Here is a 20,352-nt window from a genome sequence, read left to right as displayed (position 1 = left end):
AAATTTGAACTTCTTTCCTACACTAGGAAAGTGTATTCACGAATCAATAACTTTCTTTTACTGACAATCCTACATTACATCACCAGTACAACATCCATCTTTCTTGCTGTTCAAACTGTTAAACTTTCTCTTGTTCAGTTCTTAAGAAAAAAAAAAAGAAAAGCAGTCCACTGCGGTCTCTTGAGAACACAATGGCAGACGTCAGCGACAAACACACGAGACGTGGCTTTCCGTGAATTTGGTGAAACGTTTTGAGAAACTAGACTCGTGCATACCGAGGCTTTCAAACTGCCTCGCTAGATGAAGGTCGCCAGCAAGTCCATTTTTCAAACTTTATTTGACTGCACGCTACATTGCAAAGACATTTTTTGTCCCTCCCTGGCAAGAAACAAGTTTTTTTTTTCATTACACTCACGGAGGGGATGCGGGAACACTACTAGAATTCTGTGCAAATCACCCATGAAACAAGGAATGATGTAAAAGAAATCTGTACTAACTCAAGTAGCACCCACGATAACTCGAAACAAGCAGGCAAACTCTAACGCTGCACTCTTAACAGACAACGTGCATGCGGTGTCGGCTGCCACCTATGTACAACACAAATGTATAACCCTACATCTCGTAGAGTTAACTCAGTTTTCCCAAAACATGTCAGGTTCACCACTGAAACTCATTACGTCTGGACAGGCACTAAATAAAATACGTTTTGTCAAGGTTATCAAGTGCCTATCGCGCAAGTCCCCAGAGCATCGCTACCCTCGGGTAAGACCCAAGTTTCAGGGATCTGGGCACAAGAGCTATACAACATGATTGATGCAAAAAAGGTGCTTGTGCAAGCACACAGAACAGAATGCATGACTAGGACGAGGTGGTTCCCCACAGAGACGAGCAGACAGTCTAAAAGGGCGGCGCTTTTTTTCGCGGACCAGCGTGATAACGAGATGCACAAGGCTGTAAAGCAAGAGGATCGAGTAGATTGAGATACAAAAATGACGAAAAAGTAGCTTGGAGATATTCCCATACAGCCCATTCCCCCCAAAAAATGTAAAGCAGTGCACACTTAGCTAACGGCAGTTACGAGGCCTGATGATCTTGCACCACCGTGGGCTTCAAGCTCCGAAACGAATCCTCCTCAAGATATGCAGAGCAGCTGACTCTGGCTATTTAAACTCAAACCTTGATATAACATGGATATAACGAATTACCGGTTATAACGAAGTAAATGAAGAATAGCCTTGTCACATACAGTGCTGCAAATGTATATTTATGACGAATTTTCGGATATAATGAAGTATTTATGAGACAGGTGTCACTTTGTTATCAGGAAGTCTGAGTGTATAATGTGGCCTCCACATCTTTGAGGAAATATGTATATTCATCGAAAAAGAAACAGCAAACGGGGGCAGTTCCATAGTTGCTGGAATTCTATAGTTGCTGGACTATACTGCCTTCTGCAAAATAATACGTGGGTCACACACTTACAACTGAGGCTCTAATTATTTTATAACTGACACTAACGTGCAGTCTCGTTTGTCAACGTTGGTTGACAAACTTGTTTATGGTTTCCCCCTACTACAAGGATGTCAGAAGAGGACGCTTGCAAATAAGCAAATGCTGAACTCTAATGTAGCTTTTAGTCTTGTTCAGCAAGCAGCTCGCATAGCTAGGCAAATTCTGAAGCTTGTTCTGCAGCTACAAGAACAAGTGAAACGTACCTTACCTACAAGTTGGGCTGCACATTTCGAAAGCAATTCATAATACTCACAAAATCTTCGCAGCACCCTCAAATTAAAATGATTTTTTTCACCATCTGCCAAAGAGCTATTAAAAGCCTTTTGTAAACCCTGGGTACAGCTAGCATAAAACTTGCTTGTTGTAACATTCTTACTGATGTGAAAACAGCAAAAAAAAACAAAAAACGGCATGATCATCATGTCCAAGACATGCAGTGCTCAATTTGGACTATGACGTAACAAGGGTGGAACTGGGGGTGCATTCGTGAAATGACGGGGCAAACAAGAAAGAAAACATAAAAAATGCACGAGGGACGCCAAAATTTGCACAGGAACGGGTCATTTTAGAGACCACCAAGCGCCATTCAACAGCCAGAAGCTGAATCGGTTTGCTGGTGGTGGACCTACACCGATGCGCTGTCTGCCGCAATAATCGAAATTCAAGTGCTGTGGCTTGGGTACGGCGGAGGTGCGTAGACGGGCACAAATGCGGGCATCTTGGTCGCTGTCTCGTAGTCAGGAGGCAACAGAGCCTGGAATCGAAGGGTGGTCAACTGTTATAACTATCACTCATCAATGTATGAATAAAAGGAGAGGAGGGGACAATAGTTTCATCATCATCATCAGCCTATTTTAACTGCAATGCCAGATGAAGGCCTCTCCAAGTAATCTCGAATTCACCCTATCAAGCATGAACCAAGTCCACAGTACCCAGTGAACATTTTAATTTTGTTGCCCTAACACTCCGTAGTTGTCTCTCTTACCAGTTACCCTGGTATCCTTTCTGTTGCTCTAAGTGAGCACCAGTTGTCCCGAGCATTACATGACCAGCTCATGCCCAATTTTTTCTTTTAATATCAACTATTTCCTCTGCTTGACCCATTGGGCTATACCTTATCTTTTAAAATGATCCTCTAACACTTTTCAAGCACCATTTTTTCATCTGTGGATTTTGTCAACTGAAGGAGAGATACATGCAGCAAGAATGGCATCTATAGGGGCACACCGTTCAGTGTTACGATTGTTTAAAGTCCAATGTCGCCCTCTACGTAGCACGACAAAAAGCTCTCAAGCGCTTGCATAGTGGTAGTAGGCAGTAACAAGGTTGCCAGCTCCGTTTCTTCAGAAAAAGAGGAAGCCATTGATAGCTTGAACACGCCCATCCACCTTTCTGCTGATGCTTGCAGGTAAGATTGTAGATTGTAAATTCTGTTGGCCCTTTAGAGAGCGGAAGCAGCCCACTCGTGCACACACTTGACACAAACAAAGTCTGAGAGTACATCTTTCCTGAAGAAAGGCCACCAGAGTGAAGTTTTGCTGTAGCAAAACAATTAAAAGTGTAGCTTTACACACAATGCAAGCAGATAAGAAACACCATAGACACTGAAGTGAGAATGCTTGGCAAGGGTCATTTTGGCCCGTTATAGTATCTCGTTAATGCCGATGAGGACATATGATACTGAAACCGTAGACTGATTGACGTAAGCGCTCTTCTATAAAAGACTGGTCAGAATTGAGACCAGAGTTTTTCTAGTTTAATTTTTTTTAAATGAGCTTTTTTAAAAAAACCTGGCTTCTTAAATTATTTTTTTACATTAAGATGGCCTCTCGCCAAAATGCTGCAAGGACCCTGTTCTATATTTCACCAAGGCTTGAAGTTTGTGTATGAAATAGAAAACGCACGAAAATGCATCAAAGTTGGCAAACTTTTTTGGTCTCGGTTGTGTTTACCATTTCTTCACTTTTTCCCTTTTGAAGATAGAATAAAGAAATCGTACATGTAATTCACAGTATTGCACATTAAAACCAAGCAAAATAATTTTCTGCACATTTATGGCTCGTGTAAAACTTGGCCGAGAAATGCAAAAATATTATGAGCAAGAAGAGCACTCCCGTGCCGCCACCTACAAATATTTTTCTGGCACACTGGAAGAGTTTCTCCTAAATAAAATTTACGGTTCTGTGACTTTGCATATGCCCACATAACCTCTAAAAAAAAGACAGACAAAAAAAGGGACACACACAAGAGTTGAATGCGACAGCGATATCCCGTCTCTAATGCTTACTTCCAACACCTAGTGCATTAAATGAATTCGAACTTGCTGTGCACCCACTACATGGCCTTAACGGAATAAGTGGAGTAACGTGTGTGCCTTTTGTAGCAAGTTACCAGCTGTTAATGATTGATATGTGGGGTTTAACATCCCAAAACCACCATATGATTAGGAGAAACGCCGTAGTGGAGGGCTCCAGAAATTTCGACCACCTGGGGTTCTTTGACGTACACCCAAATCTAAGTTACCGGCCATAAACCAAGAAGTTATGATAACCACACGTTTTGACACCCAATGACAATGTACGCTAGTACCATCACGCATTCTAACTGCAATAATTCACGTTGCACTGTGAAGCACGTATACAGGGTGCACGTGTTCACCAAGCACGAAAGTTTACTTTCACTGGATTTCTAAGCAGAAGAAGTTATCTTCACTGTAATCACGAGCAGACTCACGGATCTGGGGTAGAATGCGCGCTTTCCATGCGAGCGACCCGCATTCCATCCCCACTCGGACCCAGAACTTTTTATTATTTATTTTATTTGCGTCTTTCTCGATTTTTCCGTCACGCACACGATGACGATTTTTCACTCACAAACAAGGACGCCGACACCGGAATTTCTGCGAAATCAGCTCTCCAACGCTTGCGCATCAATATCGAACGGACATGCACATTTGATCTCTCGTGGTATCGCCCTATAGCATTCATTCCTTTGCCCTTGAGACAAAACAATGCACAATAAATGCAGAACAACCTTTGTGAAGACAGGTTTCATTTTCTTGTTTTACGGATTCCCATGACAGGCGGATCAGCCATGTATTTTTATTTACCATGGCTGTTCACACGAACGAGTTTTAAAGTTTGTTATATCTCAACATAAAATTAAGAAGGTCTTGAAATGCCCAATGCAACCATACAGCCATTTACATACATAAGAGCTTGCTGTAGAACTGCTCATTGAGTCGCTACCAAAAGAAAACAACGTGAACGAAAAATGGTGTCACTTTAGTGCATTCATACTACATAAAATCATTTCTGGCATATTACTAATAATTATCAAAGGAGTTCTATATCTCTGCTGAGTATTCTTACAGTGATTTCAAACACTCAAGTAGCTTTGGCACAAGTCAGTGTTAAAGATATTGAAGCGAAGCTGCCGATTGGTTGCTTTGGGCACTTTCTACAGGCAAGATCAGCCTGGCAACTTTAGGTGGTAGTCACTTCCTGAACCAAGAAGTCAGACTGCAATCCTAGAAAATCATACACTTCAAAAGAGGAGACCAAAGTGAAAAAAAAAAAACGACAAAAAATAATTTTTAAGGCAAAGTTAGGCAGGGCAGGGAGTTCATATTTTCCCAAAGGGTTTTTCAAAGCCCATAAAGCTACCCCCCTTAAACTTCACCATTTGCCATTCTTGTCATCAATTAAGATGAACAACACAGAAGTAACACATCTGCAGAGACACTAGTACTTTTTAGTCTTCTATGAAGGAGCCTCTTTACCACAAAGATGCCACTAAGTGAGCGGCCTCCTTCTTAAGTTAAATGCCAGTTTTCAAACTGCTAAATTTTGAAGTTTCTCATGCCAGAAACATGATATTGTTACGAGGAAAATAATACAAAAAGAAAACTATTTACAAGGTTTACCACATTACTTGTGTAATGGCTGCAGGTTCTTCCCCGAAATTTGAGATGGAAACCATTGGTGTGGTTGTTGCCCATAGAAAACAAAGTGTTCCCTTTTAGATGCGGAAGCATCTTATACTCGCGCCTTGTAGTGCGCCGTCCGCGCCGTCCGCACCGCTTCTCGAACATTCGACAGCTGACGCGCGCGCATGCGCCGTCGCGCTGTCACCCACCATCTGTGCCGCGCGCGCTTCTCCTTCGAGAACATTCGACAGCTGACAGCGCATGCGCCGTCGCGCCGTCGCCATCTGTGCCGCGCGCGCGCTTCTCCTTCGAGAACATTCGACAGCTGACAGCGCATGCGCCGTCGCGCTGTATATATACTCAAGGTCGGCGCTCGCTCGCTCAGTTGCCGCTCGTCCTTTGGTTTGTACGGCGCGTCGACGTCCGAAGTCGCCATGAAATGGATGCCAACGAATCCACAAACAGAATGATCGACGTCCCTTCGACCAGCGCCGACCAAACTGTTGGCGGAACCGCTTCCGCATCCTCCTCAGTGTTCCCCCGAGGGAAGCTGCGGGCAATTTTTTCTTACATGTTTTCTGCACCACTTGCCTTTATTGAACTGCAGCAGTCGCTTGTATTGGGAGAAGCGAAAAACAACATTTGTCCCTCTCACGCGGTTCCAAGGATGCCGCCCCTTGTCCTCCTGCCTCTGCTCTTTTCTCGTTGCGTCCCAAACTCGCGTTTGTCGTACCCGTCTTCCGCCATTCCATTGAATTTGTTTCAGACTCCCGCAACCCGAGGTCTTCTACACCGTGTCAAACGAAACCCGAGCCCTCACTTTCAAAATTCAGAGGTATAAATCCACAGGGGATGCCGTCTTCAGCCATTTGGCTGAGGGTTGTTTGGCGAATGGCATAGAGTTTCTTAAAATTAACTGGAGGGGCTCTGGCGCTGTGATCGTTCAGCGACCATGGGAATGATGGGTATAGTACACGAATTCGCCTAGTCTTTGTACTTGCGGGCAACCAATCGTACTTGTGGCTTCGTTTATTACCGTGTTTCGGTTTCGTTTTGAAAGAAAGATTCAAACCTTTTGAACTTCGTGACCCGATTTGGAAAGGTAAGTCTAAAAGAATAAGATGGTTAAGCGGTTAACATTTGCTAATTGTTTCGTAAGAAAATAGCTCCAAGCAGCCACACAAACACACACGGAGCCAAAAGCAGGCCAGAAGTACGAATATTAGACAAATGTGTGTACTACCCATCATTCCCATGCTCTCTTAAGCGCCGTGCGTTGAACTTCCATAGACACTAGCGCCAGAGTTCCCTCTAGTGTATATTAGGAAACTCTATGGCGAATGGCAGCAACTTAAGGGCAGCCATTAAATCTCGTAGCTGTACATGTGCTACTTCGAGGCGCCAGAAACTCGACACAGCTGCCTTATTATGCCCCCCCCCCCCCCTCCCATTCCAAAGCTTCAGAATTTTTCGCCAACTCCACAATGAGTAACAAACAAACACTATGGAGGCGGAAATGGTGTAGGCCCGTGTGCTCAGATTTGGGTGCACGTCAAAGAACCCCAAGTGGTCGAAATTTCCGGAGCCCTCCACTACGGTGTCTCTCATAATAATATGGTGATTTTGGGATGTTTAACTCCACATATCAATCAACAAACAAACACTGCTAATCGTCTCAAAAGTTAAGGGCACATGTAATACACATAATTTTTTTAAATATTTTGTGGGGGATTTCTTAGCGAGAGAGAAGGGAAAGGCAGGGAAGTTAACCAGTCAACGAAAGCCGGTTTGCTACCGTTTGCAAGTGTGGCTGTTTAAGTATATGTAGCATTGCGCTTGCCAAGAAAGAAGCCTCAGCGAACTTAAACAAGCGTGTTATCTTTTCCGTTTCAACTTAGATGCCATTAAGGACAAGTCCCACTAGAGGTACACTTTTTTCAAACATCATGTAACCATAAAATGCCAAAGTAAGTTATAAATGGCAAACTCCATATCAATATTGACGAACAGGGGTGTTTAAAGTGACCTAAATCCAAGTACAGGGAGGTTCTCTTCAATTTGGCCCCAAACAAACGGTGCCAGTGGAGCCTGCGATCAAAGCCACGACCTCATGCTTCACGACAGGACATCGTGGTTCCTACGCCGCCATGGCAAGTTTACACTGCAAGACACTGCTTGTACAACTAACCCTGGAGACTGTGCGCTACAGTAATTAATGCCATCAATGCCCCAGCATGCTTCTACCACTCAACAACTATTCTACATATGTAACTACAAATGATCTACGGTTATGTGGTGGAGAAAGCAAAGCAAAGCAAAATAAAAACCAACGCCTACCTGGCCGTACGGCAACACCTGAAAGCAGAGAATGCACGCCACTCTGAGTCACGACAATCTGCACAACCAGCGATGCTCGCGAGAAACTATAGAGTCATTCGTGCAGGCAAGCAAAAAGTTCACGGCATGGTGTTACGAACTTAATAGTAGTAGTTGTCAAGGTAATTTTTTTTTATCCATGTTGCAGCGTGGTTTTCCCACACTCGAGACAAGCACATCCATGGAACCGTGGCTACGGCTCAATGAGCTGGGTTTGACGCCTTCCAAAAAATTCACATAGAAATTGCTCAGATGCTTGTATGACGTATATGCAATGACTCTCTCCAAATCGATCCCTCCAAAATATAACCCCCCTCCCTCTTTTGATGTCAATCACTAATGGATCACGGTTGCAACGGACTGTCCAAGAACATGACCAATTTAAAAGCAACAATTTTCGTTAAATAATGGGAATCTCACCTCAGAATCGGATTCAACATCGGGAAGGCTGGCTTCTTGCCGGAGTCGCAGATATTTGTAGCAGGACCAGACGATGCCCATCACGTAGGCCTGAAAGGGGTACAGACAGCCAGAATTAAAACCGCACCAATTCCTACAAGTAAGCACGCCACCTGTTCCCCTCCAAAATAGAACAATCAGAAATGAAGGATTTGTCTCTAAACATGACCACGTCGCAACACAGGAGCTGACAACCACGACAGCTAGTGGAGAGAGCTATTCATATGCAAATACAGTCTAACCCCTTTATGAGGGACACTGATATGAAAAACAAATGAGTATAAGAGTCAAAAGTGTGCCTACAGTAAAGTACGGATTGACAAGAAAATACATGCATGGCTTATAGAGACATATAAAAAACAAGAATTGCTGTCTGGAGCATGCCTCTTATAAAGGGGTTAAACTGCACACTGCTTTGTTTACATCTGTGATTCACATTTGGCAAATCACAATACGTCAGTTTGTTGCATTGTAATTGTGTAGGTGTTGTGTTGGTAATGTACAGCACTCACGGCTTGAAAAGCAAAATTTAGGGCTAAGCAACGCAAACACTTGTTTTCAGCATCGACAGTTCAGACCACAGTGAAATTTCGACTTGAACACTGACAACAGAGCTAGCACAACTTTTAGCAACTAGATTTGCACCGACGTGATGTAGCTATCACGAGCCATTGCTCATAAGCATTCATATTAAAAAAAGATGCATTTCAATTCAAAATTACTGTACAACTGCATAATTTATTCTCAACTCATACAGACTTTACACCAACAAGAAATCCCAAAAATAAATAAGGTAGATTATATTTCTCTAGCTTCAAACATATACCGTATTTACTCGCATAATCGGCGCACTCGCATAATAGGCGCACCCCGAACTTGGCCGTGATCAGAAACGATTCTACCCCCCAGCGGTACAGTTGGAACGCGGTCCCCGTACTCTGAAGAAAAAAAGAAGGCAAATCGACGAGCAAATAAAAAAAATTCGAAGTGCAACGACCTAACCAACGTGTTTGTCGAAATAAAACTTGAAAAAATAAAGCGTCCATGAGCGAAAAAAAAAAAACGGCTGTTCCATCAATTACTGATACCCCCCAAGTCGCCGCGTTTTTTGAGGTCACGTGTACAACGCCGGGGGCTCGATCGCCATCACCACCATCAGAGAAAAAGAAAGAAATGCCATTTTGCAAGCGGTGTGCGTATGTTGTGGTCGTGTATTGAACTTTGGTTCCACCATGGGGAAGTACGCGAGCTACACGGCTGGGTTTAAACTGAAGGCAGTGCAGTACGCGCTGGAGCACGGCAACCGGGCTGCAAGCAGGCATTTCGGCGTTGGAGAAACCAGTATTCGGTACTGGAGGGACCAAGAAGAAAAACTTAAGGCAACGAAGAAGACACGACGGGCTTTCCGCAGTGCCAAGACCGGCAGGTATCCGAACGTCGAAGAGCAACTGGTCCGGCATATACGGGAGTTACGACAAGACGGCTGTGCTGTGTCGTTGGTTATTGTGCAGACTGAGGCGCGCAGAATAGCCCGAGCGCAGGGCATCGAAGCAAAAGAGTTCAAAGCCAGCTCCGGATGGACAACTCGTTTCATGCGGCGCCATGGCCTCGCACTGCGAAGGCGGACCACCTTGTGCCAGCGCTTGCCCGCAGCATATGAGGACAAAGTGGTGGACTTCCACAGTTTTGTTATAAAGCTCCGACAGCAGAAAGACTTCATTTTGTCCCAGATCGGCAACGCGGATCAGACCCCCCTTTGCTTTGATATGCCGTGGAACACGACAGTGGAGGAGAAAGGTGCACGGAGCATCATCGTCAGAACATCTGGCGCTGATAAACAACGATGCACCGTAATGCTGGCGGTGACAGCGGATGGGCGTAAGCTACAGCCTTACATTATTTTTAAACGTAAGACGCTCCCAAAGGCGAAATTCCCTCAAGGCATCAGCGTCAGAGTCCAGGAAAAAGGCTGGATGAGCGCGGAACTCATGGTGGATTGGGTGAAAACAGTCTGGGGTCGGCGGCCGGGTGGTCTGTTGTTGCCGTCCATGCTTGTCCTGGAGAGTTTTCGTGGGCACCTAGTAGACCGCGTACGAGATGAGCTAAAGGAGCTACGCACAGATCTGGCAGTGATTCCGGGCGTCCTCACATCGATACTGCAGCCTTTGGACGTGTCCTTGAATAAACCTTTCAAGGACAATGTTCGAAGGCTGTACACCACCTGGATGGCTGGAGGACCACATCAGCCGACTCCAGGTGGTAAGATTAAGAGGCCGCCTGTGGAAATGCTGTGCGCTTGGATCGTGGAAGCGTGGCAGGCGATCTCCGACGAAGTCGTCAGGAAAAGCTTCAAGACGACGGGTATCTCGAACGCACTGGATGCGAGTGAGGATGACATGTTGTGGGGTGCCGATGATTCGGACACCGAAAACGAATCCCCGCTCGGCGAGGATGAATGTGTGATCTCCGACTCGGACTCCGAATAGGGAAAAAGACTTTTGTGTAAATAAATTTTACGTGTGTGTGTGCAGTTGACGGCTCTCGCTTGTTCATTAAAAGGTACGTAGGTATGTTTGTTTTATGCTGAATTAATTGGTAAACGATAAAGTCTCCTTTTACTTGACAAGTGTGCAGATTTAAAGCGCGAGAACCGAGTTGAAAAAATTTTCGAATATTTTACCCCGCGTAATTGGCGCACCCCTAACTTTGAGCCGAATTTTCTGAAAAAAAAGTGCACCTATTATGCGAGTAAATACGGTATATGACTAGGTTTGTGCAAATATCTGAATGCTTCAAATATTCGAACAATATTGCAGTATACGAATTCACTTTTATTTAAATTTAGATTCTTGAAGCTTGTTATATTGGCTTATGTGCTATAAGTGTAGTAAACTTTAAAACATAAGTTAAATATTCAAAGCTTTTTTCACTTCAATCCTTTGAAATAAAAGGAATGTTATTTGTATAGGCCTAGTTTCAATATAAAAAGTTTATATGTATTGTCGAGCACTGCATGGGCTCGGGCCTAGCCCTGCCCACAGGCCGGGCTAGACCGGGTAAGGCATTGTCGGATCGGGCCAGGGCAGGGCTCATGAGCTTCAGGCTCGGGTCGGGCCCGAGCCAGGAGCTTATTAGGCCCGGGTCTCATATATATCAATATAATAGAACGTCTGCACTGTTTGGTTTTGTTGTTTTTTGGGGATTTAGCATCCCGAAGCGACCCAGGTTAATTAAGATGCCGTAGTTGAGGGCTTCAAGTAATTTATACCCCCTGGAGTGCATTAGCATGCACTGAAATTGGAAAGTACAAGCCACCTAGGATTTTGCTCCATAGGTATATCACACGTAATTTACAGAAACTTGTAATGTAAGTTCTACATGAGACAGCCTACTATGTTACAATTATATTTTATATTACCCTAAAATTATTTTTCAAAAGTGTTACAGTTGTAATTAACCAAAAGTACACAGAGTATAACAGTTGACTGATTGATATGTGGGGTTTAACGTCCCAATACCACCATATGATTATGAGAGACTCCGTAATGGAGGGCTGCAGAAATTTAAACCACCTGGGGTTCTTTAATATGCACCCAAATTTGTTCGCAGTGAACGGCGTGGACAGGTAGTGCCATTTGGCGGGTATTATGCGCAATCAGGCAGGTTCAGGCATATGATCACGTCACACGTAGAAGCGCACTTGGTTGGGTTTCAATATTACAGATTTTCGAATTTGTTGAGAATTTCAGCCATCAGGTGCATTAGAAGAGTGTCTCGGGGACATAAAAGCACTATTATCCCGACATGGCAAAAAAAAAAAAAAAAACATTGCAGTTGGCCTTTAAAGTTTTCTCTGAGCAACCGACCTTGATCATCATGCAGGCGACGAAGCCAATCATGACGACAGTGCAGAGCCACTGTGGATCGAGACGCAGCAGTTCCTTTTGCAGCGGTAGCTCTCGGGATGAGGCCACTAGCCGGCGCACGTCCGGCATGTACGAGAAGTACCCCACCACCGTCAGCGCCGACAGCACAAAGTCAAACACTTGCAGGCAGAAGAACGGCATAAGGTACGTGGGCTGACCCTGCATAGTAGAAGTCGCAGGGGGCACAGGCGTTCGTGAGTATCAGTTTCACATTATCATTCAAACAGTCAGAACATTGCAATGAATATACAGACAAGGACCATAAAATCAAGGAATGAAATGGAAACATGTACAAAGTGTACAAAAGAGAAATAAATGTGCAATGCAACCGAACGCTTAAATAAAGAGTAAAAATGATGCCTACATAAGTACCGAAAATTCACCGACAATTATGATACTGCCTAATACGAATTGTGAGCATATTGGGGAAGGCCAACTGTGCTTGAAGTTCTGGCTTTCTACAAAGTATTGACAACGCCATTATTAGTCTTTCTGCGGATAAGTGAGGTACTCGCTACACATCTGTGAGGTACATAAACATTGCTGATGCTGCATGTGGCCAACAACAATGAAAAATTGAGGCCGAGCACTTTGTAGTGGATGGCAAGCATTAAACCACACTCTCATTACATAATTGGCATTGCATGATGACTGGTTGCTATTTTGCTCTTCTGCCACCCTACATTACATAGGTTGATGCAATGCCTTGCCCGATATGACACCTTTATAAGGTCTTCTTGCGAATGACTTCGTGGGGGTGCTGTTGCCCCCTGTAAAGTCGTTTGTACTTGTTGCACACGTGAATCTTGCGGATTAGCCACGGTTAGGTTTAAGAGCCGCCCAGTGAGAAGTGGCGCTGTGTTCAAGTGTGTTAGGGTTAGCGTGGTAGTGCAAGCTGTGCCGCCACACGGTAGCTAATCTCTTTGGGTTTGGCAGTGGGCGCTAGCAGACGAGACTGCGGGAAGTTCGTCGGGTCATTTCCCGTGGATCCCTCATGGTGAGTTGAACATCGGCGACGCATGTTATGCCGTACCTTTTGGCTATGTTTGCTTATGTGTTGTATTGGCATATTGTATGAGGCTGTTTAGAATGTTGTTAGTGATTTATTATTAGATTCTGCTAGCAATATCACTGTATTAAAAGCAATTTAATAAATGTAGAAGAGCCTGGCTTGCTTTACCGCAGCTACTGTGTCCGTGTTTTTTCAAAATGGCAGATCTTTCAAGACCCCACAACTTGCAAGCACCACCGTGGCTCTGTGGTAGAATACTTCACTGCCACACAGAGGCCAGAGTTCATATTCTGTTCAATGCTTTGAAATTTTTTTCTTTCCCGTTTATAAAATTCTTTATTTTATCCCCATCGACGGCAATGCCGCTTTGTGCAGGAACGGGCGCCTAAAAGCTGCGCTCTTAAACAAGAAAAAATATTGCATGGCTTCATTTTTCCCCCCCGAGCTGTCAATATTTTGAGCAATAGAGTGTTGATTGATTGATTTGTGGGGTTTAACGTCCCAAAACCACTATATGATTATGAGAGACGCCGTAGTGGAGGGCTCCGGAAATTTAGACCACCTGGGGTTCTTTAACGTGCACCTAAATATGAGCACACGGGCCTACAACATTTCCGCCTCCATCGGTGAGCAATAGATTGTTGACATGCCCAAACTTGCATGTCAACAAAATGCAAGTACTACTTTTATACATTTGAGCACGCAATTATGCTTAAGCTCAAGCCTAAAGGACTAGAATGAAACAATTATTTTTGAAAATATAGCTGGCTATTGCACAAGTTTTATAAAACTCATGAAGGTTGTTATTTTATCTTAATGAGATTGAATTTGGGCAATAGAAAACTGAACCAATTAACAAACATTTTGCAATTAAATTTAGTTATAGCAAGTCAGTTACATTGGCTCAACATGGAGAACATAGTTGTGGAATGGCTCCTACTTCCATCACACCTTACTTTCATACCAAAATCACCAGGGCGAAAATCCGGTGCTAGCGTTTACGCATGCTGCCAGTACGAAGCTTCACCCCTTCTATACAACTGCTGAGTTGTCACCAGAACGATATGTTCTGCGAGCCTCGTCACCATTCCTTTGTTGCTTCCCAATGTATACGCACACCAAGAAAAAAAAATACAACAATAGGCAAGGCCTTGCTACTGCTGCCACCTGGAGTCAAAAGCAAAGTACTATTAAGAAGTAGCAAACGCACGCCTGTGCAGGTCCTTACCCATATAGTTCCATACAGTAGCAACAGGGTCACAACTCCTGTGCAGACGGTGATGGCTAGAGCCACATGAAGGTCCTCTGGGAAACGAAAACAAAATAAAATACCAGCTTAGAGATCCGAACAAAATCCTACACAGTTACTCTCTAGCTGAACTACAAGCCACAAGTGAAGCAAGCTGACATAGGAAAGAACAACGTCTTGACATCATGCCACCAGACACGCTGCCATCCACATATACTGATGAATTAGGTGCAAGCAATGAAATCTTTCAAGACAAACTCATCAGAATGCTGCCCCAGCTTTGCACATGCACGAGTTACAAGTTCGCGGCACATAAATGGTACACGGTAGACCTCTCGCAGGATGAGTGTGGGCAAACGTAGTCAGACACGACACACTATGCATCACCGCAACACACAACTATGAAGCCATGCAGAGAGGTTAAAAAGAAGAAGGGGTACCTTGCTGCTGTCCTGTGTGTCAAGAAAAGTGAGGAGAGAGAAAAAGAGAGAAAAAATAAAGACATCTTGAGTGTCTGCAGTTGACACAAAGTGTTGCTTCAAAGCCTATGCAATACATGAGGACAGGTATGCGACATCATAGAACAGCAATGCACAATGATTGTCCACTACCTCCAGCGAATGAGCTGCCGAAAGGAAGAACTTGAGCAAATACTACACTTGCACCACATTCATAGATATATGAAACTTGAGCTTCAGATTACACAAATAGAAAAACAGGTAGCAAACTCTAGAAGTATTGTAACAACGTGATGGAGAAGAAAAATATGTAACTAGCATGAACAAGGAAAATCGAAAATGTTACACAGTCTAATACGATGACAATGAACATCAATAAAAAATGTGCCGAAATTTTGTTTCAGCATGTTCAAGCTATATCCCTACAAACCTCAGCTTGAACAGCTCATTTGATTTGAAACCTTAACCCTAAACTTGCTGCTACTTCTAAAGAAGAATCGATCAAACAGCAATCTTTGAAAATCCCTATGTTATATAACAATCAAGAGGTTAGCTGACAGTTTCGTATGCTCACCAGTGCCAACAGCAAGTTGGCACTGGTGAGCATACCAGCAAGTTGGCACTGGTAGTTGGCAATCTGGAGCTAGTTCACAAAAATATGGAAGGCACCTTAAAATTATTCTAAGCAAGACACCATAATTATCCTCACTTGGAAATTTTTCACAAGGGGTGAATTCAAAAGCCCTTTTGCAAGTGAAAAACCTAATCTGTATGTGTTATTACAAGCACTGAGAGATGCTACGTTCAAGGAATGTGAGTTACTGGTTCAACTTTCATAAGCAAATGTTTAAGGTTACCAACAGAAAGGCCGGATGAAGAGGTATTACTTTCATATAAAAAATTTAAATCTTCAGTTCAATATCACAACTAGCGATTCAATGTTCAATGACTGCAGGGCTAGTGTCAAGAGGATGCAGCTGTAGTTATGAACAATGAAACAGACTTGCTGAATGCTATTGAGCACGCTTACGAATCTGTTAAAATAAGTTATGCAAACACAGGCGAGAATGTAAAATTAAGTACATGTCCATGAAACAGACAGCATACCGTTGCGAATGCTTGCCAGCTTGGGGTCGTTGGCCATGTCCGAGAGTTCGTGGTTGTAGACGGAGGGACGGAAGCGGGTGATGAAGCTGCCCGAGAGCTGCGTCGCTGATCCGTTGTTTCCATACAGCTTTTCGACCAGCTCCGGCCGCAGCATCATGCTGACGAGGATGGCCAAGGCAAGGACGTGGAGAATCTGTGATGGTGCGAGGGTATTCCAAAAGTAGTCATAAGATGCGGCTTTTTGGATACAAACGCAATGGAGATTCCCCATATGAGCTTGACACAGTCTTGGGAGAGTACGGACATGATATTCGTCACAGCCACATTTTTTTTGTGATATATGCCCAGTTTCAGTGATATGCACAAGTTTATCTGTTAGGTGCAGAGATTTTTCTATTATACATGGACACTAAAAAGGTATCATAAAATTCAACAAAATACTTTTGTTAATGGTGGCCAGACACTCCTCCGTAATTTAGAAATATTTTATTAATGAATAGCAGGTACAACAGACAGAACAATACAAATGACTCCGTACTTTTACATGCAAACTTTTACACTACGGATAATCCTGCACTTTTAGAAGCTATACATACGTAGCAACAAGGGCAGCTCATCAGTTGAAAATATTATGGCGAAACTCACAGTGAAATTACTAATAGGTACATTGGTCTAACATTTTATGGATGTTCCACACACAGTAAAAATAGACTCTAACCACACTTTATGCAGAAAAATCAAGGTCACTTGTACTTTATATTCTGGTTTGTTTTACAAGCTAATAGTCAATGTGAGAACCATTTTTTAATTACACAGAGGTGTATGGCCACAAGATATATATTGTCATAAAGCATAAAAAATTTCGTACAGTGAAGCAAACCCTGCACAGACGTGCTTTTTAGTACCATACATTTCTCTGCTTTGTATGTACATAGAGTAAGCACTTTTTTCTTGTTATTTATGAACACAACATTCTTTTCGCGATAAATAAAGGCCAAAGCCTTCAGACTCCTCGAAAAAATACACTTGAAGTACTGGAGTGGCCTTGTACTGTGTTAGACATTTATGTATTCGGTCTTGACTATGGTACCAAGTGAGTGGATTCGTCACAACACTGCAGTATAGTGGCTTGTTCCATTGCTGTAATTGCTACAGCTGCCACATACAACGGTAGCCAGGAAACAAGTACCGAACAAGTAACACCACTATACTCAGTTGTATTAATTGATGGAATTTAACTTTACTAACAATTTATTAGTTAATACACTAATTACCTAAGAAATATTATTTACTGTTTTATTTAAATATGACCAATGCTTGCAGCATTTTCTTTTTATGATAACATTGGCACCAGATTCAACGTTCTTTGTGGGTGCAGTCCTTGCATGTGAGAAGCAACCAGTTTTCTTACAACCAGATTATCTGGCACTCCTAATGCAGCTTTAATAATGCCTAATTTATTCCACCCAGCCTGTATGTATTTGAATTTCATACTCATTCCCAATCAATACCTATCCGTCATCCATATTCAATCAATTGCGGGGTCGACATTTTATGTGCACTACGTAAAGCTTCAACATCATGCTCTGTGTTGCATTAATCAGAAGCACAGACATTGCAACATGCTATAACATGCGTCCACTTCCTGCCACATGACGACTCATGCCGGCAGGCGAGACTCAATGAATTTGTTAAATAAACCACAATCTTGCTCTTGCATTACTTTACTATTAAATTAAAAAGCTGGGCACAATCCCTCGGTCCATGCTGTGTTTCCTTGTTCATAAAACTTTACAATTTTATGCAATACTATATATATGCGCCCGATTTGAACAGAAAGGTGTATTTGTAGGTCAGATCAATATGACACATCCCTCTCACAAGAGTAAAATCGAGGGCTGCAATGTGCGTAGCGTACTTCTCAACTACCAAAAACATTGTGCTGAGATGTACAAGCTTCAACTATAAAAGCTGACCATCATGAGGGGACGTTACTCGAACAATTCCCGCGAATATTTATTAAAGCTTTACCTCTTAAATATCACACTATGAGAGCAACGCTAATCTTACAGTTGTTTTGCCGGTTTTAGCTGCTTGTTTTATGCTGAAACCAACATCCGTCATTACGTTGCAGCTGTTGGGCCTGCACACGGGAATGCGGTATTAAATGAACTTTCAGGGCCTCCAAGAACGCACAGAAACGCGTTTCCGCTGGCGACAAGGCACCCGGCGCGCGGGAATGCAGGCGGCAGGTGCCATTTAAACATCGCGACTGCAAGGCGTGAGGTGGTTTCGCGCTGCGCTCTCTATTTGCGTCATACAAGCGTGCGTCACTTCGGGCTACTGAAGTACAAAGACACACACACGACAGCCGAGCTGCCAGCCAAGCAAAACAAAAGGCAGCCATTAACAACCAACGACAAAAGGAGGTAGCTCGTCTCAACCCACAAATATCGACCTGCGCCTCTGCACAACCGGACGCACGAAATAATTTTTTTCCCCGTTCCTCGTCACAACATCGTCGCGTATCGCGGGGCACCGCTTCCAAAGGCCGATGCAAGCGACGACACATTAGCGATTTCGAGTGGTAGCAAGCACTCACCAAATGCCAGATGCCCAGAATCACCGTGCCAGTGCGAACATGACAGCAGAAGCAGCAGCGGAACGCGCTGTGATTCACGAGGTCACTTTTCCTGCGCATTTTTTCCCGTCGTTGTGTCAGGACAGGGTCACGGACTCGCGCTGGTTCGACGAGACGTGGGGCAAATGGTGCTACAAAGAAGGTTCACTGTCACAGAACAGGGCGACACGAGAAATTTAAGCCTAAATTAGAGGGCGAGCGCCGCAGTTCACGCCGTTTCCGTCACTGCTGGCGGTGACGTCGTAGTACACACAAGATCGCTGCGATCTGCCGCTGCGGCGGCGGTTGCCGTGTGTCAACTGATATATGCGCGCTGCGCGAAACACAACGCCGCAGCTGCTTATTACAGGGATCTTTCGGCACCGAAGGTATGCAAACAGCAGGCGCGGCGCGGCGATACCGCCCCCAGCAGCGCTGACGGCGCTAGCGAAAGCCGAACGCGAAACCTAGCCCACGCCGCGAGAGCGCACGCAACCATTCCACAACTAACGCAACGCCAGCACAACATAACGCACCACGTAGCAGTCTAAACCCACCGTGTTCAATACTCATCACTACAACATTTCCGACATTTGCGCCAGCTATGTCTGGCTTGTGAAAAAAGCGAACTGATTTAAACTTACAAACACTGTTAAGAAAACGTTTACCTATTTCAACAACAGATGACGCGTCAATTTGCAAGACTAAAATTGCGAGGTTGAATTTACGTTATTGTTTATACTAGTTTGTAATAGGACGACTGACTATCACCGTTGCATTCAACGTTACTAGATTCTTCTAATCTAGTAACGTTGGTTGCATTAGCCGGAAGAAAACTCGTCACGACGGCGATCACGTTGTTTGCGCCGCGATTAGCGATGGTTGCGAGTGGTTCTTAAGATAGAGAAAGGAAGAGAAAAGCGAGTCCTGTTATTGTCTGCTTCAGTGAGCGACACCGCCACAGGGCTCACAAGGGATGGGGGTGAGGAGGGATAAAAAGGGTAGAAGTAAAGGTGTAGAAAAGAGGAAGAAGAAGCAACTACAAACTGAGGGGATAGGAGAGACAGTACTGCCACAGGGATGTATGCTCCGCTGTGTTTGATTACATCAACGCAGCTAAAAGATTACCATGCTAGTGAACCACTACCTCTTCAGATCTTTAGTTTATAATTCGTAGTTATGTCTTTCAAAAACAAAAGATGGTTTGACCGCTTGCTCAGCACACATTTTTGTTTTTTGGTAGTATTATTTTAAGCTTCTTTTTCAGATTGGCTTCATTTTCAGTTTAGTTTCATTTAAGTATCCTGCCGCCCGGTTCTTGGCCCATCCCCTTTTGTGGGTAAGCGCCATCCATCAGAGGTCATCAGCATCAGAGACAGGAAAGATGGAAGCACGATCACTGGAGTCCGAGGACGGGGTACACTTGCGAGAGATGTTGTCGGTGTATGGTTACGAACAGTTGCGCTACCTTGCAGCGGTTCCAAAAGCGAACTGGTCGCTTGTCTTCGTACGATTGGTCCGAATCGGTTATCTTCTGAGGCTACAGTAGCTGAGGCAAATGACGCAAAGGCAAGCGAATGGGTTCGCATTTCGGACCAATGGTGAGGCGTTGTCCGGACATGCATAAGGCCAAGCAAATGGTCCTGCGAGGCCCGAGACCATTAGCGTACAGTATCAGTGAGCGCACGACCGTTCCTTGTAATGA

General features: G+C 44.0%; 1 protein-coding gene across 2 annotated transcripts; it reads right to left on the bottom strand.

The window, feature by feature from the left end:
- Positions 1-1,788: 1,788 nt before the first annotated feature.
- Positions 1,789-19,149, bottom strand: LOC119163518 (lysosomal-associated transmembrane protein 4A). Of its 2 annotated transcripts, XM_037415525.2 has the most exons (7): positions 18,630-19,149; positions 16,028-16,220; positions 14,442-14,518; positions 12,142-12,360; positions 8,237-8,326; positions 7,778-7,795; positions 1,789-2,266 (listed from the first exon to the last, which is right to left on the bottom strand). In XM_037415525.2, exons 1-7 carry the CDS (start codon positions 18,726-18,728, stop codon positions 2,174-2,176), a joined length of 789 nt encoding a protein of 262 aa, XP_037271422.1. In that variant the 5' UTR covers positions 18,729-19,149; the 3' UTR covers positions 1,789-2,173. The 2 variants fall into 2 exon arrangements, with proteins under 2 accessions (XP_037271422.1, XP_037271424.1); XM_037415527.2 differs by lacking the exon at positions 7,778-7,795 and having other exon boundaries at positions 1,908-2,266.
- Between the last annotated feature and the right edge of the window lie 1,203 nt (positions 19,150-20,352).

Source organism: Rhipicephalus microplus, chromosome 9 (genome assembly GCF_043290135.1).
Source record: "Rhipicephalus microplus isolate Deutch F79 chromosome 9, USDA_Rmic, whole genome shotgun sequence".
NCBI lineage: Eukaryota > Metazoa > Arthropoda > Arachnida > Ixodida > Ixodidae > Rhipicephalus > Rhipicephalus microplus.
Note: the sequence above shows the minus strand (reverse complement) of the source record. Positions and strands in the feature narration are given on the sequence as shown.

Excerpts from the sequence above, each read along its gene's own strand:
- LOC119163518 (XM_037415525.2), bottom strand. The coding sequence starts at position 18,728 with ATGCGCAGGAAAAGTGACCTCGTGAATCACAGCGCGTTCCGCTGCTGC. Across the intron at positions 16,221-18,629 it reads TTCTGGGCATCTGGCATTTG|ATTCTCCACGTCCTTGCCTT; the intron begins GTGAGTGCTTGC and ends GCACCATCACAG. Across the intron at positions 8,327-12,141 it reads TCGCCTGCATGATGATCAAG|GCCTACGTGATGGGCATCGT; the intron begins GTCGGTTGCTCA and ends TACCCCTTTCAG.